This window comes from Puccinia triticina, chromosome 16A (genome assembly GCF_026914185.1).
Source record: "Puccinia triticina chromosome 16A, complete sequence".
Lineage (NCBI taxonomy): Eukaryota > Fungi > Basidiomycota > Pucciniomycetes > Pucciniales > Pucciniaceae > Puccinia > Puccinia triticina.
In genome coordinates, this window is record NC_070573.1 from 4109680 (window position 1) to 4127369 (window position 17690).

A 17690-nucleotide genomic window follows, 5' to 3' on the forward strand; every position below is an offset into this window, starting at 1 on the left:
GAGCAGAAAATGGAAATCATTGACTGGTTCAACATAGAATTCAATCAATCTCTCAAGAATTATGTCAATGTAACCAGTTGGGGCTCTTGGAAAGCTTTCATTGAGAGAAATTGGTCTGATGCTTTTACCAACTCCAAAGGAAAGGAAATGTATCTCAGCATCAATCCTGAAGAATCCATTGAATTTTTTGGCATGGATGTATAAGTAATTAATTTTTGCTCTGTTTTAATAATTGAGTGGATGCAAAAGTACACATGGGTTGTTTGAAAAAAAGAGATCTTTCAATCTCCCTTTATCAAAATTGTTGGAGTTTGGATTCTAGAATATCAGCTCAAATTTGATAGACAAGAATATCATCTCTCTATGATTTTTTTCTGATTCAATAAAATTTGTTATGTAGATATGTTGATTACATGATTGTGATGAAGGTATACTTTTGATAGCACCAAATCAAGCCTCTCTATTTGGAGGGGGGACCCTCCGCCTCCGTTCAAGAGGCTTAGTTAGGCTAGCCCCTACTCAAGGTAGTGGATGGGTGTGGTGCGTTTGGGGTGGTGAGATGTCAACAAAAATGGAGGTGTCACTGGAGCTGCCAATTGGACTCCCAAGGCTCAACACGCCCCGAATGGGGACCCGGGTGGAAATGTCAGATAGCACCGCGGATAGCAATTAAATCTGTAACCCTAACCCAACTTTCCCCCGATTTTTGTACATTTGAGGTTCGATCGAGTTTCAGAGTGAAGGACCTACCAACGAACGACGATGGCATCCAAAAGCAGCGGCAGCAGCAGCAACAAGGCCCAACAGAGCATCAAAATAACGAAGCAGACCCTCAAACAGATCAAGGAACTCGAACAGCAGATCAAACTCGCACCAAACCAAGACCTCAACCCGATTGCAGACCTACTAGAGCGGCTCTCGGAGGAAGTCAAAGAACAGCGGAAACAGAAGAAAGCCGCCAGCCAGCCAGCCCAAGTGACCCATGCACTGATCTACTCACTCCATCGGATCTTCTCATCGCTCATCCGCCAGGGAAGGATCCATGGCAGCCCATCACAAAGATCTGAGACCCAAGCGGAAGAAGAGGCCGTCAAGCTGGTCAAGGACTGGCTCAAGACGCAGTACAGCCAATTTATAGACTGCCTCCTCGCTCTCCTCCGTACGCCCACCCACGAGGAAAGCGGCGCACAGATCGAGCTTGACTGTCTGACAATCCTGATGAACCTCGTCCGCTACGAATCAGACGTCATCCGCTCCCTGAAATACTCGCGCAATCCTCAGACCGGCGCGGATGTCGACCTCAAATTCCCTCCCGCCGGCTTCGAAAGCTCTACCTTCCTCAAGCTCGTCAAGGCCCTCCTTATCCCGAACGATCCCCATCAAGTCCCTCCCTCCGTCAGAGCTGAGTTCATCCTCCGCTACCTCAACTTTTGTGATGATATCCGCTTCCGATTCCTCAAGGACGCTACGTCAGTCACACATCCATATCTCTAATTTATGTATGTCCTATTCGGAAGTATTACAGATTTGACTGACAGTTCCGCCTCAACTGAAACAGTTTTCTCTGCCAATCGTTCAACCCCGAATCATCCCAACAAGGCCGCAAGAAAAAGAAAGCTAAAGCAGCAGCAACCAAGGATATTGGAGATGGCGTTTCAAAAGACGGCTTGACACGGAACCTGCTCATGTACCTGGAATCTCTCACGACGATGCCAACTAGTGTAGACGAGCTGAACCAGTTCTGGACGGGCAAGCCGCAAGAAGAAGGAAGTGGGAGTGGGCCGACGAAGCGGAAGAGCATGGGGACGGAGGGTGAGGGACGGAGGAGCAAGAAGAAGACGAAGGTGGCTAGCGACGGAAGCACGGGGATCTTTGACGACCCGACCGATTCTGAAGACTCGGAAGAGGAGCCAGACTCGGAACAGCGAAGCAAGGACCAGCACCCCTTACTCGTGCTCCGGGCCCATCAGAAAGCCTTCTCGGACTGCTGGGTCGCTTTCTTGAGCCTCCAGGGCCTCGCCGAGGCCGACATCAAACGCGTCCTCAAAATCCTCCACAACCAAGTTATCCCTCACATGATTGACCCCAAGATCCTCATGGACTTCCTCGTCGACTGTCTTGACTATGGCGGCTCGATCTCCGTGTTATCCCTGAACGCCTTGTTCACCCTCATGTCCAAACATAACTTGTACGACCAACACTCCTTTTCCCTACTCCGGCTTCCTACCCCCAACTGACTCTTGAGATAACCCGCAGGGACTATCCCGACTTCTATACAAAACTGTATGCGCTCATCGATTCATCGATCATGCATACCCGCCACCGGCCGCGTTTCTTCCGGATGCTCGAAGTCTTCCTCTCCTCCACGTCCGTCCTCCCCCACCCTGTCTCTCTCATTCTCTTAATAAACAAAGCTGATATTTTCTTGCTTGTTATAGTCATTTACCCGTCAACATTGTCGCCTCCTTTATTAAGAAGATCGCCCGCATCAGTCTTTTCGCCACCCCCGGCGCAATCATCGCCGTCGTCCCGTTCTGCTATAACCTGATCAAAATGCATCCTACCGTCATGGCCTTACTTCACCGAATCCCTGACGGCCAATCCAAAACACTCAAAGCGCTCGAAATCAGTGGTAAGCTCTTCGATCTCTTTAATACAGCCAACGTTTGAACCTCGACACATGTTTCATTTATTTATTTTTCTAATCATGGTTCTCATTTTTGCCTTTCGGGATGAATAGATCCGTTCAGATTCGATGAGCCCGATCCACTCAAGACCGAGGCGATATTCAGCTCAGCGTGGGAGTTTGTCGGTCTGCGCTCGCATTACTTGGCCAGTATCGCCACCCTCTTCAAGGTCTTTCAAGAGTCGTTCGATAAACCTAAGTACGACTTGGAAGACTTCCTCGATCACACATATTCTAGCGTACGTCCTTTCCATCACCCTTCCCTTTTTTCAGATTGAGATCTGTCGAGAAAAGCAAAACCCTGAATGTTGACGAAATTCCCTTTCTTGTGTATTTCAAGTTAATCGAAACCGAACTTACACGACTGATTAAAAAACCTCCAGCACTCAGTCTCTTCGCGTCGTCCTACAAACAACAACCCTCCACTTCCTCAACACTTAATCAGAAGAACGATTCTTCGAAGTGCGTCGTCGTGGATGATATTGTCAACCAGATGTGGAAGATATAATCCCCTCTCTCTGTGTTCTTGTTTCCACCGCAGAATCGTGCCTTTTTTTACTTTGTTTGGCCGTGTTCTTTTTTTTTCCGGGAGTCTTGTTTTTTTTTCGAGTTCATGTTGATTGATGAAATAAAATTCAACTCTCAATTTGCCAAGTTCCAGACTACATTGCAACCCCATTGAAGTAAGTTTGTCACCTCTGGTTAGCTGGTGGGTCTTGGTTCTGAATTTATCATGTGTTGGGTGTCCATGTCAGAAACCAAGGGAGGGCACTGATATGATCAAAAGCTAATGTTTTGTATGAGACAATATCATCACATTAGGTTTACATTTACGGTAAATGTAAACCAAATGTGATGATAACCACATCATTTTAGCAGCTAGAAAAAAAAGGACATGCCCCGGGGCTTCAGGGTAAACTGGGGCATAGTTGGGGTGTGGGGTTTGGGATGACCCTCATGCCCCGGGGCACAGCCTTATCTTTGGTAGCTTTCCTGGCACAAGTATGCACACTGCACAGAATCTGAAATTGATGATGTTACAACTCTGATTGCAGCTCAACTAGAAGAGTTGAGGATGAGAGAAAATAGCAGAAAGATGGAGACAGCTTGGGCCATCGCAGAGATGCAAAAAGAGCAAAAAAGGTGCAGAAACTCATGCAGGAGATTGGTTTCGAAAAAGTCCCCACCAAAATGCCTAATTCTCTCCGTCAAGCTTGAAGAAGCATATGGGATTTGCAGGAATCTAACAAAAAAATTGAAAGGGCCCAAGCTTCTTGGAAAACAAAATAAAGAAATTTTGCGCAATTTCAAACACCATGTAAAACTCAGTCAGAGTTAATGTGATGATATCAGGGTTGATGTGATGATATCAGAGTTGAGGGCTGTTGAGGCAACGGTGAAACAAATACAATACATGTATCTGTATCTGCCTGTATTTGTATCTGTTTTGCACCCAATACTATTTATTTGTATTGTATTCAAAGACCAATACTATACAAATGTATTCAAACTTTGGTATCTTGTTGCAAATACAGCCCAATAGAAGATACTGTATTTTTATCATTTTTGATAGTTTTTCTGTATACAGTCCACAGTGGCCAAAAACAAGAAAATCAAGTTTTAATAATTTATTGATACAATACTATGGTATTGTATCTTCAGGCAGATACAATACATTTGTATTTACAATTTTGTATTTTTCAACAGATACAATACACAAGTATCTGAAGATACTGTATTGTATAGTATCTGTTTCACCGTTGGTTGAGGGTCTGGGTATTGGAATATTGAACTTGAAATCCGGCAAAATCCACTTCTAATATTGGTGTTCAAAGTTGAAATTTATGCATGCATAAATGTGTGAATCATAAATTCATATAACTTTGCTTGCTGGAGACTGCTTATGTAATCTTTGGTTTACCAGCCAACAAATTTTTATGAATTTATGCATGCATAAATTCCAACTTTGAACACCAATTATACCTCTGGGGCAGAATCATTTACCTTAATACAGATATGGAGCAAAAAGCCCCTCATCTAACTCCTCCACCATCCAACAGTACCATTATTGAGCTCAAAAGTAGTGAAAAAGATCAAAACTCTGCCCATAAAGCCAACATAGTTGGGTTGGGAATCACTTTCAAATTACAAGTAACAGCACTGCGGCAATTTGTCAAGTTACCCAGAAAGGTGGGAATATATGCAGGACTGAATTGAAAAAAGATATAAAAGTGGAAGCACCAAGAACTTTCACAGCCATCTCTTTCAAATTTACCACCTCAAGGATCCTAAGCTCTTGAAAAAGACCCAGAGATTGAAGCATATTGATATGGAGAAGTGGTCAAAGTCTGGCTCCCATATACCAAAAGTGAGTGCCTTCTATCTTATAGTTATCATTGAGTTAAAGTCAGGGTTAGTTCTTACTAGATGATGTGGGTCATCTTGTAGGTGGAGCTTAATAATGTGTCATTGAAGAATGCACTCATATATTTCCTTGCCAAGTGTGATCTACTGTTTACAATTTTTGAGCAAGCATCTTTCTGTGCACTTGTTCACCTACCAGCAATGAGCCACTGCACTACAATAACTGTTAGTGTAGACATTTTATTGACTCCCAAATTCATGTTATCTGTTATCCCAGATACAAGTATCCATACTAACAATAACAGGAAATAACAGAAATAACAACAATAACAGGCCTTTTATTGCTACTAACAGGATATGTTTTAATAATGACTCAGGACAAGGACGCTCAGGAGGACATGATGAGAAGAGCCAAGAGGCTCGAGAGGAGGGTAGTGAGATGGGGACGCTCACCAGATGTGGCTCAAGGAGGGAGCAGATTTTTAGAGAGAAGAACCGATGAGGTCTTGATTGCTTGTACAAGGCTAGGTATATATAGACTAAGTACAAGCATCAAGTTGTGGTCAAGTGTCATATTGAATATGCAAGGAAGCGAGTGGAAGCGGATGGAAGAAGAAACAGGAGAACAAGTGACATCCAAGATATCACACACAGAGCACGCGCACACGAGGTCATCAGTAGACAGGAGAGCACACAGACAGTTCTAGACAAGGATCAAGGTCACTGGGCTTAGAAAAAGATAAGGGCATAACCTAAACTAAAAGATAACAGGGAGAGACAAGCTTCTGTGAGAGGTCCGGATAAGGAAATGGGGAAAAGGAGGCAGAGGGAAGAGATGAAAATCCAACAGGATACAATAACATTTATTGCTATTATCCATCACTATTTCCTGGTTAATTCCCTGTATTTTTAGCAACAAAAAAAAAGAGATAACAGAAAACATTGTTATTGTTAGCTGGTTTTTGGCTACACTACACTACACTAACAAATAATGTTAGTGTATTGGCCCACCCACATACTCAACAAAGGGGCCTCACCCCTAATTACCAATACCTCCCACAATGGTATTTCCACTTACCTCAACAGAGTCTTCCTCCAATTGCAAGAGACCAAAGCTCCAGTTACTTGCAAAGCAAGATCATCTTTTGTTCACAACCAGCACTTGGACCAGCCCTAATGTCACAGCTTTCATGGTGGTGACAACTCATTACTTGGATTCCAACTTTGAGATGAAAGACATGACCATGGCTGTCCCTCATATCCAAGGTGCAACTTTTCATTTGGCTTTTATTTCTCATTTGAATGAAACAATAATTAACCAAAAACCTCTCATCTCTCCAGGAAGTCATACTGGGAAAATGTTTGCCAAACAATTCTATGAAATACTTGAACATTATGGGTGTCTCAACAAGATACAAACCATTACCACTGACAATGAATCAACCAACAATTGAATGGCTCAGGAACTCTCCCTTCAGATTGATTCCTTCAACACTGCTACTCACCTTCTTGGCTGCATTGCACATGTCATCAACCTTGCTGCCAAAGCCAAAATGACGGCCCTTGGAACTCTCAAGAAGGTGAAGAACTTTCTGCCAATGTGATGGGAGGTGAAAATGCCAACAATGCACCTGCTCACCCAGCCACTCAAAACCAAATGGGCATCAACTTCATGACAACCAAGCCTCATGAGGCCAACTTTGAGGCTGACTCAATCCTCAAGAGCACACACAGATTGTGTACATATGTACAAGTTTTGCCTCAATGCCACAAACATTTTGCAAATGTTGTTGGCTTTACTCAACCTGATCTTGCGGCCAAGAAGATCACATGTCTTGAAATCAATGTCTCAGCCCGTTGGAATTCAACCTTTGCAATGTTCCGCTGGGCCATTCAATTCAAGGAGTCATGCACTCATTATTCTCAGTCCCAACCAGAGACTCTCTGCTTTCTGTTGACCTTGGAGGAATGGAATCAGGCAAAAAATGTACATGATGAAACCCCTTGAAACTCTCAGCAAAGCAACCAAGCTGCTGTGTGGATCTACTTATTTGACCCTTAACATGGCCCTTCCAGTTTACATCACTCTGATGATACACCTCCACTGTGCCAGGCAAGGCCGTTATGATCAAGCCAAACTCATCAACTCTGTAGCCCAAAAAATAGCCAAAATCAATGGCTACCTTTGTGATGCACTCACTAAACCAGTATACATATCTGCAATGGTACTTGACCCCACTCTCAAAGTTAGATTCTGGAAGGCACATGCAAACTCCATAGGTGATCACTATTTTCTACTGGTTGATGAAATCCTTTCAACCTTCCGCACTGCTGCCCATAAATTCAAGGATCAGCTTGGGATTACTGAGCCTGCTAGCAACCCAAACACAATTGCCCAAGCCTCTGGAGTAGGTCCCTCCAAATTCTTTGCAGCTGCTTTTTATCAACCACCCCTACCAATTGAGGGGATTGAAGCCAAGATTACCCGCTAATTGAAGGAGGATTCCAAACCGCAGGGCAGCAAGATCCTTGCTTATTGGGCCGGTTAATAGAAGACTTATCCCATCCTGTCACAAATGGCACCTTGATCCTGGCAACTAGTGCTGCTTCCAAGCATGTGTTCTCCAAAGGCCAAATAATTGTCTCCTGGCAACAATCCGCACTCAAACCAAGAAGCATTGAGCATTTCTTATGTCTCAAGGGATGGTACCAAGTCTTCAATGGCCCCTTTTGATCCCCTTTCCTTTGTTGTTACTTTTGTGTCAACACCCGTTTCCTTGGGGTTCTGGCTTTTGCGTCTCAACTTGTGCCCTTTTCTGTCAGTCTCTAACTAAGACGGGCTTACATACTCGATGGCCACTGGAATGACAAAAAACAAAAAAAACCTAAAAAAAGACATCATCCCCCAGGGAATCCTCCCTTCGCAAAAAAACCATCATATGCCCCGGGGATTCGGGGTCCCAAGGTAATCCCGAACACCGGACCCCAGGGCATGATCCCAAAGTCATGCCCCGAATCCCGCTTTTGCAGCTTGTCCGAAGACAATTGGACCATGGAAGTGGAGATGCTTGCAAGAATGAATGATCTTGGCTTTGGTCGGTGTTGAGAGGAGCGCTAGCTTACATAAACAAAGCCATTAGCCACTCGTGAGGATGTCCGCCTCGCAACTCGCGAGGGTTCACCGTGAACGATCCATCAAGGTTGGATAGGCGACCCCACTGGGTGGACTCCTGAAGCCAAACCTGCAAACGTATCCATGCGTTCACATGTTATAACATGTCTGCTTCGACTGCGCAATTAGGGTATTCAAAATTGATTTTTGAATATCATTTTACATAAAATCATAAGATTTATGAAAGTTTTGAGAGGTGCTTGAAATGAAGAGCACCCTCAACTTTCACCCCATCAAAAGTTTGGACATGTAGATCTTATGATTTTATGTAAAAAGTGGTTTGAAAATCAATATTGAACACCACAAATCCTTTGAAAATGTTCTGTTTCTATGCCGGCAGAAAAAACCAGCCGCAGATCCTATCTGATCCCTAAATCTGACGCTGCTTTTGCCTCAACCAACTGGACCAGCAGGCATGTGGTTACAATCTATGTATGTCGCTGTTAGTTTATTCGGGAGCAGTACCCGAGTCAATAAAATAAAGTAACTTCGAATGCTGCTGGTCTTAAGGAACGAAGGAACGTTGAAGAAGGCGCCCTTCACTTTGAAGCTGGAACTTTGAAATCGTGTCGGCCGGTCCGTTCATAATTATCTCTCAAAAACCATAACTTTCGTTTCACGTCTCCGAGCCCCTCACGTCAACAACTATACTATACCATGTGGATCTTGTACTGTGCTTTTACCTAGCACTCAGTTTTGTCGAGCAATGTGTTTGTGAATGAAGCTTTCTGGAGGCTGAAACGCGTCAAAACCAAACAGTTACATTCAATTCCAGTTTTTCTCAACCGCAATCAAAAGTCCCGATGTTACAATTAGGGCTTTAAATAATTGATTACCACCAAGCAGTTTAGTCTTACAAAGTGCTTATAAATGGTCATCGGGATTCACTAGGTGGTTGTGGCAACTATACGCACCCTACCTGCGGCTCACAAGTTCGACTGAACAAGAAAAAGATTAAAAGCAATAATGTTTATCATATATTTTGTCAGCCTTAGAGATACAATAAGTATCCTAAAGACTGCAATAACTAAGAAAATAATAATAAATGCTAAAATATTATTACAGATTCCGCTTCCTCATCATAAATTAGGGGGGGTTTCCCACTTGAAGTAACCCTTTATTCCTACTCCTTCTGGTACATTAATACAAAAGGAGTAGCATAGAGAGCACGCTACAGAGCGCTGCAAATAAAAACCCTTACATAAAAAATTAATACATAAATATACAATACATAAAAATATATTAGAAGAGATATTACATTTACACCGTGAAAAGAGAGCACGGGTGAGAAGTATCCATTGTATTATTTATTTTACTTTTCACACATAGCTTTTACACATGACAATTGGTTATAAAATGTCACGTGCCAAAGCAAGGGAAGTTAAGTAACATAGTACAAATAATTTGCCCACAGCCAAGGAGGTAACACGCCAAAACTGTGGCCAATTCCCATAACCAAAAAGGGACTGTGTAGCGTGCACAGGGTCCCCTCCAATATTCAAAGGAGCCCTTAGGGCCTCAGGAATTAATCCCCCAGACTATTCACCCACCATAACCTGTAAGTTATTTGTGAATATTCTTCTCCTGCTTCCAGAGCAGTGTATCCCTTATAAAACCCCACCTAGCATGTCACAAATACAAGAATCTACCCTTAAAATTCAACAAATTCCCTTATAGAGCAATTTTTAGCGTAAATTCTTTAAAAATAATTGCAGTAAGACTACAGCCTCTGTCAAGCAGCCAATCAGCTTAAGCTCTTACCAGTTATTTTTACGCCTCAAACTCCCTGTTATTAATAATTATATATTATTAATAATAAAGTTCTCTACCTCTTACATAAGAGAGAAAAACCCTTGTAGTGGCTAATTACCACGTAACAAGCTTGGTATTATATTACCAGTGTTTTATTTCAGCACAGTTATATTGCAAGGGCCTAAAAACCCTAATTACATATAAAAATTACGGTTTTTGACCCTTAGCTTCATAAACAGAGTTGTCATATTTCAAGCAATGCAAATCACTTTCTATTACAATCAATACCCTCCTCAATAACCTGCCCAACACAGGCTGGGCGGCTTTGGTAACAGATGATCCCAACAATAGCTCCCCGCAGTGCACATTGTGCTTGATTTAGAGGATTACATTGAAGGTGATGTTATTGTGGTTCTGCCATGTTGTCCGTTGCACCACTTTCACCGGGTCTGCGTCCATGTAAGGCTCTCTCTTGGCACCCAGGTCTTTTTTGCGGGTACCAGTGGTACTTTTGGTTTTTTTTTGTAGGTATGTACCTGCTGGCCAAGAGGGATCCCTCTTGGCTGTTAGCAACAGTGAAACAATAAGGTACATTGGTATTATTTTTGAGTCCAATACACTGTATTGGTATTGGATTGAGTCACCAAACCAATCCTATACATGTGTATCATATTGCACATACAGTCTGATATAATACTATACAAGTGTATTGCTGGGAGGGGAAATTGGATTGAGTGCCAACCACCCAGAAAAGGTTTTGTTTTTTTTAGATATGATACTGCTGTATTGTATCTTTTTTCGATACAATACATGGTATTGAATTCTGGAGTATCAAAAAAAGATACAATACATAGTATTGGCCAATACCGGTCTAGAAAATAGATATACATATATCCATAGTCCTATCAACCACGGCACATTTATGCTTGCACATAGTTGACTATATATAGTTTCTGTCTCTACACACATAATGATAATCATCCTGTGTTCTTCCATCACAAAATTGACAAGCTGGTATATGCACACACACCAGCTCTCTGAGAAGGATCCCTCTTGGTGAGCTGGTACACACACTAGCTCAACCAGAGGGATTCCTCTTGGCAGCCGCAAGCTGGTATAAATAAGCCATCTTGGCAAGCAGGTATATTGCATGTACCAGCTTGCTGAGAGGGATCCCTCTTGGTGGGCTGGTATAAATACAACAGCTCCCTGAGAGGAATCCCTCTTGGCCAGCTGGTGGAGCCGCAGCCAGGGATATCTCATATGTGTGGGTATCAAACCCCGGTACTTGGGTGCCCACCAGGAAATTTTACAAAAACAGGCACCCGGGGCCGTACCTCATGTACTTGGCACTCAAAGGTGGGTGCCGGGTACCACCGTGTGGTTGCCTGTTTGCCATCTCTACTTGGTGCCTGTGATGAAAGGGTGCAGGGAGTATAGAGGCCTCTGGTTGGTGATCCTGGCCCCCTGGGTTGTAACTTGTGGTGGGTGCTTTTCAAAACCAATCTCCCGCATGATTTTCTGCACCTTTTCTGCTCTGTTTTTCATTTCTGGGATAGCCCAAGCTGTATCCATATTTATGCTATTTTTTCTCATCCTCAACTCTTCTAGTTGAGCTACAATCAGAGTTGTAACATCATCAATTTCCAATTCTGCACAGTGCAAAATGTGTAATACACAATGAAGCAGGCACATGTCAGTCACAAAAGATGATCTCAACTGCCACCCAAGGCCCTTAAAATAGCCATAATACTTACAAATATTCTTCATTCTCTTGGGCATTTTTTGTTCCCCAAAATGTTCATTTTCCCAGTGAGAAATGGCGCATCCAGAAAGGATTGAAAAATGACATCTTACTAATTCTCTCAGGCAGCGGGGTTGACTGAGCAGAGTCCCTCCTTGACAGCATCCCCCGTTCAATAGAGGAACTTTGTTAAGTTAGAGGCTAGCCCTAACTTAGCTAATTCCCTCCTCAGGGGAGGGAAGCAACCTCCAAAGGAAGGACTTATGTGCTATGTTGACTCCATGGCCTAAGTTTGAGAGCATTTCAACCTTTGGTGGGCAGTTTTTTATAATCAACCTCACACACTCATCTCTGGGAACTTTTCCTTCTAGTTTTTCTTTCTGGGACCAGATAAGCTGTCCTCATCTACCCCCAACCCTTCTTCTTGATCTGCAATATACTTTGTAATATCATTGGTTTGGAATCTGGATTGTGTACAGTGCAAGATGTCTAATGAACAATGAAGCACACCCAACAATGTCATAACATAGCAAGTTCAGTTCCCCTCAAGGCCTCCCCCAAAAACAAAAATTTAGCAAGATTCTCCATGATCTTGTGCATCAATATTTGTCCTCCTATTACTTAATCACCCAATGAGAAATGGTGCTGCTACAACAAGTTGAACATTGCCATTTTGCAATTTTCTCAGGCCACGGGGTTGACTTAGTGTGTAAGTCCCTCATTTGGGGGGTCCATGCAGGACGGTGTCCCCCCTCCACATAGAGAGGGGCTTAGTCAAGTTAGCCCAAGGCTAAATCTGACCCCAAAGCCATCATTCTCCAAGTTCAGAAGACAGTCAAGGTAGACTTCAGTCAAAATAAAGTTTAATTCTGCAATAACTTTTCAACTATACCAGTACTTGTGTTGATGATTAAGATGAGGAGAACCTCATCCATTTTGGGGATCAACCTTCACCTCCTTTCCCAAAAGCTGCCAGAGTCAGAGAGACAGATGAATTCTCCCCCCAGACTTTAATTAACTTTTATCACATCCACTATCCCTCCTTTGTTCACAAGGTATACTTAATATCTGAACATAACACCATTGCTAACATACTCTTTTACTTGAGTGCCATAGTATTTTTCTTAGTCCACATATTTCCTTACCCTATGGAAAGAGCTATAAGATTTTCATAAGACTAACTGATTTCTCAATGTCATCCTTTTCTTACCTCACCACCAAGAAACTGTCAAGATAATAGCAAGTTAAACTAACAATCATCTGTTGGATTTTTTGGTAATAACCTGCCCGTGCTTCTTAGCCAGAAAGAAGCCATACCAATCAATCATATCTTGAGTGTTACCTTTGATAGGCCTTTCTATTGGAGAGGCTTAGCTACAGCGGCTCAACCGGTCTCTTGAGACTAGAGATATATACTCCGCGTAAGCGACGAACAGAATTATTATCCATTTCTTTCTTCTTTTCTCTCTATCTATAACCGTTTTATCTACCCTTAATAGTAATTACCTTTTGTCCAGCCTGTCCTCTTCGCAAGCACGCCGGCTGACAGCCCCGACGATGTCGTATTTACCCGATTGGATGCCCGCCTCGATACCCGGTCGGGTATCTCCGGATGTTCAGGTGCCGATGTCCACCATATTTGTTGTTCTGCACACTGTCCCCGGCTTCACCCCCCACACAAAGAGAGATGTCCCATGGTACATCAGCAAGCCACCCCGTTGCCTCTCTCATCCCTCACTGTGAGTAGGCCCCGGGACCCGGGACCACAGGTTTTTTTCTTTTTCAGACAGAGAAGCTTGCCGGACTAGAAACAGAGAAAACAGCAGCACATGCACGGAAAACAAAGAGAGAGCCTCGAAAAACCCGGAAACGAAGGAAGGAAAACGGCCGCGGAGGGATGCGACGAGCGGGAGCGCGGTGGTTGCGGTGGAGAGAATGGCATCGGAAGTGCGAGATACACGATGAAGAACACAGATTTAGGGGAATATTGACTATGATCGCACGCCTGAACTGAAAAGAAACTCTATCTAGATGCACATGTGTGTGTGTTTATGCGCTTTTTATTTGGTATGCAGTTATGGAAGGGCACAAGGTGGAGGGAGCGACAATGGCGCAGGTCAAGCGGAGTCGTAGTACGTGAACCCGCGCTTCTTGACAGCCCTCCGCAGTCTAATGAACGACACAAAAGAGAGAGCAGGTCAGACGGGCGCATTCTAGCGAGTCGCGGCGAGAAGCACGAGCAGATACTGACTCCCAAAGCATCACGTCTCCCCATAAGACTCCGCCCGGCAGCTCGCGCACGTGCATCACATCGCGGAAATGGTGTTCTTGGCCAAGCATGAGGGCGCCTGATACAGAACCAAGGAAGTCAGGGGTTTTTGTATTTCTTGGGATGCTATTTTTCAAGAAGAGAGACTGACCCCATTCGTCGATGCGCAGCCGGGGCTCGAGGGAGGAGTCTTCGCGCTTGAGTCTCTCGATGTTATACCTGGCCAGCTGATCGATCTGGTTGACGCGATCGAAGCCGACCCAATGATGGGGCTGGGTGTGGTGCAAGCTGCGCCAGAGGATGGGCGTCTGGGGCTGGGGAAAGGCGGCGGAGACGAAGCGGATGGCCCTCTTCTGCCGCTCCGTCCACCACGCCAGCCGCTCCTGGTCCAGGTCGCTGAAGCCGATCCCATACTCGCTCGGATACTCGATCTTCCTCCCCACTCGCGCCTCCGCTATCTTCTGGTCCTCCTCTGCCCACTGGCGAAGGTCCCAGAAGCCCGATGACATCTCGATTAGGTCCGGCTTCGTGACTAGCGTGTTGTTCGACTCGGCCGCTAGGCTCCCCAGGATCGGCTTCAAAATGTGCTCGATTCGGCTGGTATATTCGGCAGGCGGAAAGTCTATGGAAAACCCGCCGTGAAACCAGTCAGTTCTTACTGGGTGTCGAACGGCAAAGCGATGAAACCAGCCTACAGCCTGAGATGTTAGCGTATAGTCGTCCGCCCTCCTTGGGGTCCAAGCCCCAGTTGAAGAGACTGACGAGCTTGAAGCCGTACTTGGGGATTTCGCAGACGCGGGGTCTTGTGGTATTAGCGTTAATTTTGCCGGCGTCCCAGATAGGCGTCTGGAAAGCGAAGAGCTCGTGCTCGTGGGTGGGCCAGTCCTCTGGAGGCTTGAGCGGGTCCTCGGGATGGAAGTGCCAAGGCGGGGGAGACAGGGGCGAGTCGGCCCCGACGTAGTAGGTCCGTGTTGGCCGGTTGGCCGAGATCAGCGGCTCCTTCTCCGTCGATCCCGGCTCCCATGATAACACGTTGCAGAAATCGACGTTGTGCCATCTGGTGCAGGGAGCGAGAGGACGTTGTGAATCCTCTGGTAATCGCAGCATGGGATCGGAGCTTACCTGTCGATCGAGTCGCCAATCAGGACCACCGTCCTGTTCCTCAGCCATGCGAACTCGTCTTGGGCACTCTCGCCAAAACTCTCCTGCTTGGAATGGAGGTCGAGTTTCAGCCTCTCGAACAGGTTGGAAGGCTTGCAATCGGGGGAGTAAGGTCTCCAGGTGTTATCGCCGGGGTCGGCGGGGTTGTAGTGGAGGAAGCCTTTCTCGAGGAACGGGTTGCATTCCTCCTGGGGTTGGCGGAGGGGTCGTGTGGAAGAGTAGACTCTCGAGCGGGTGTAGTTGTGCATAGGGAGGGAGTGTTGTTGCGGAGGGGCGACCGTCGAGCTCTTTGCGGGCGGAGGCTGGCAGACGGGCTCCCACCACAAGACAGATACCGCAAAGCCGACCAGAGTGCCTCCTGCCAAGCACCACAGGGCAGCTTGGAAGAAGTGGGTCATCCTGCTCGAGCAGGTCTGCGGGGTCTGAGTCTCCAGCTCGGCCGGGCGAGGCTCGTAGTCTTCCGACTGGGATTCGATCGACACATAGGTATTTCTCCCCTGGTCGCGATGCATTGCGGGGATGCGGGTGCGGCAGTCGAATCTGCTCGCTTCGGAACGGTGTTTGTTCTGTGGTTCGGAGTGGCGCAGCGGTCCTGTCTGCCGGAGCAAGTCCCCCGCGAAGAAGGCTGGGTTGGTAAGGGAGCGTCGAGGGGCCGGATTAAGTGCCGTGCAAGTTGACGGGCGAGATGGCTGGCCTGGCTGATTATGGAGCAGAGGGAGTGGGAGGAAAGTGTGAGGTTGCTGGAGCAGCAGCAGTGGGCCCTGCAAGAGCCATGGTTTTGCAGGGCGTGGATGAAACGGCGACGGGATGACTGAAACCGCCCCTGGAGTGAAACAGGCTGAGGAGCCAGGCAACCTGGACCAGCCCATGTCCAATCGCCTGTACTTCCTGAGCCACGCCGTCCTCGCCGACGAGTCTCCGCAGATCCTGTACAGAACAGCCCAGCTCTGACAACGAGGGATCCTGTGCGGGCGAGGCTGGCGTCGCCGGACCGGGGGCGGCACGGAAGGCTCGGCGACCAGCAGCCGCCCGGGTGCCCGGCCCCGACCGCGCCGAGCAGCACCAGCTTGGGGAGCAGAACGATCAGCCGATGGCTGCGCGGGCATGTGCGTCCAACCGTCGGAGGGCAATATTCAAGGCCAGGCGGCTCTCCAAGGCTGAAGAAGGCCGCTCCCAGAAATGTGAAATGCAGATAGCCGTGTCGGGAGACCGTCTCATCACGGGGCCGCGCGAGGCATCCGTGGCGCCATCGGACGACCGACTGAGAGCCCAATCATCGTCGCGGCACAACATGGCCACCGCTCGCACACTCATGATTAGAAGTCTGCAGAAGCCGTTCTCGACGGGCCTGATGAGTTGCCGGACAGGTGCTGGCCGTGAGCAACAACAGCAAGTCACCACACTAATTTATAAGAAAAAAAAAAAGAAAAGCGTGAAAATTATTCAAGTTAATGCAAATTGCTCAAAATCTTGATTATTGTTCAAACCAAAGAGAGAAAATTGGAGAAAACAAGTGGAGGACTGGATGACTTCCCGTCATCATTTAGAGAGCTCTAGATGCCTCTCTAAATCTTAAATTAAGACACCTATCAAAAACTCAACCAGTGCACATGAGAGTAATGAACTGTAGGGCCAGGAAAACATTTCCCTTTTTGTCAAAAATTAAGAATTTGGGTGTGTAAATTGAGATCTGGGAGGCTCCCAGACTCGAAGGGAAGTCCTCCACTGGAGGACTTCCCATCAATCTGGAAAGTCAGATCTGAGCCGCCAGATATCAGATTTTGCAGGGAAGTCTAGGTCTCCAAAGATCCCTGAAGTGATCCAGAGTTCCAGATTTCAGATTTCCCTGCAGAATCTGAAATTCCAGATCTGCTCAAAAGTGGAGGACTTCCCGTTGATCTGGAAATCCAGATCTGAGTCAACAGATTTCAGATTTTGCAGGGAGATCTCGGTCCCCGAAGCTCCCCAAAGGGATCCAGAGTTCCAGATTCCAGATTCCCCTGCGAAATCTGGAATTCCAGATTTATTCCAAGTCAACGGGAAGTCCTCCAGACGTATGGCATTGTAAGGACTGGAAGTCCTTCACTGAGTGATCAGTGGGGCAGAGGGCTAAAGGCCTGGAGTTCTATGAAAAGAGTGTGGATTTCAAAGGAATGAAGAAGAAAGGGAAACCTAGGTGAAGACCAGCTTGAGGAAAAAGGAGAGGAGTCCTTCAAACAGGAGTACAAGATATATCGGGCAACAATATCATGTATAAGCATAAGTACATATGTGTCTAATGAGTTCAGTTTGAGTAAGTGTGAAACCTGAGTGAAACTCTTACAGTCTCCCCTCCTATAAAAAAAGGAAAAGAAATAATAATAAAAAACAAGTTCAATGAGATAGAGAATTGAGTAGATTTCAGGAGGTAAGAGAGGAGGAAAGGAGGGGGAGGAAGGATTGAGGCTGATATGGGTGAGATTCAAGTGAGGAAGAGGGAAGGTTTGAGATTTTTGTTGAGACATGGAGAGGAGGAATGGGAAGAAGTTTGACTGGGGGTGAG

General features: G+C 45.9%; 2 protein-coding genes across 2 annotated transcripts; one reads left to right on the forward strand and one right to left on the reverse strand.

Annotated features, from left to right (window-relative positions):
* Positions 1-762: 762 nt before the first annotated feature.
* Positions 763-3194, forward strand: PtA15_16A388 (uncharacterized protein; the record flags this gene model as incomplete). The annotated part of the gene is made up of 6 exons (XM_053164072.1): positions 763-1469; positions 1559-2188; positions 2257-2367; positions 2439-2632; positions 2741-2925; positions 3027-3194. 6 exons carry the CDS (start codon positions 763-765, stop codon positions 3192-3194), a joined length of 1995 nt encoding a protein of 664 aa, XP_053028035.1.
* Positions 3195-13835: 10641 nt separating this feature from the next.
* On the reverse strand, positions 13836-15660 carry PtA15_16A389 (uncharacterized protein; the record flags this gene model as incomplete). The annotated part of the gene is made up of 5 exons (XM_053164073.1): positions 13836-13887; positions 13970-14066; positions 14139-14609; positions 14683-15044; positions 15110-15660. 5 exons carry the CDS (start codon positions 15658-15660, stop codon positions 13836-13838), a joined length of 1533 nt encoding a protein of 510 aa, XP_053028036.1.
* Positions 15661-17690: the final 2030 nt, after the last annotated feature.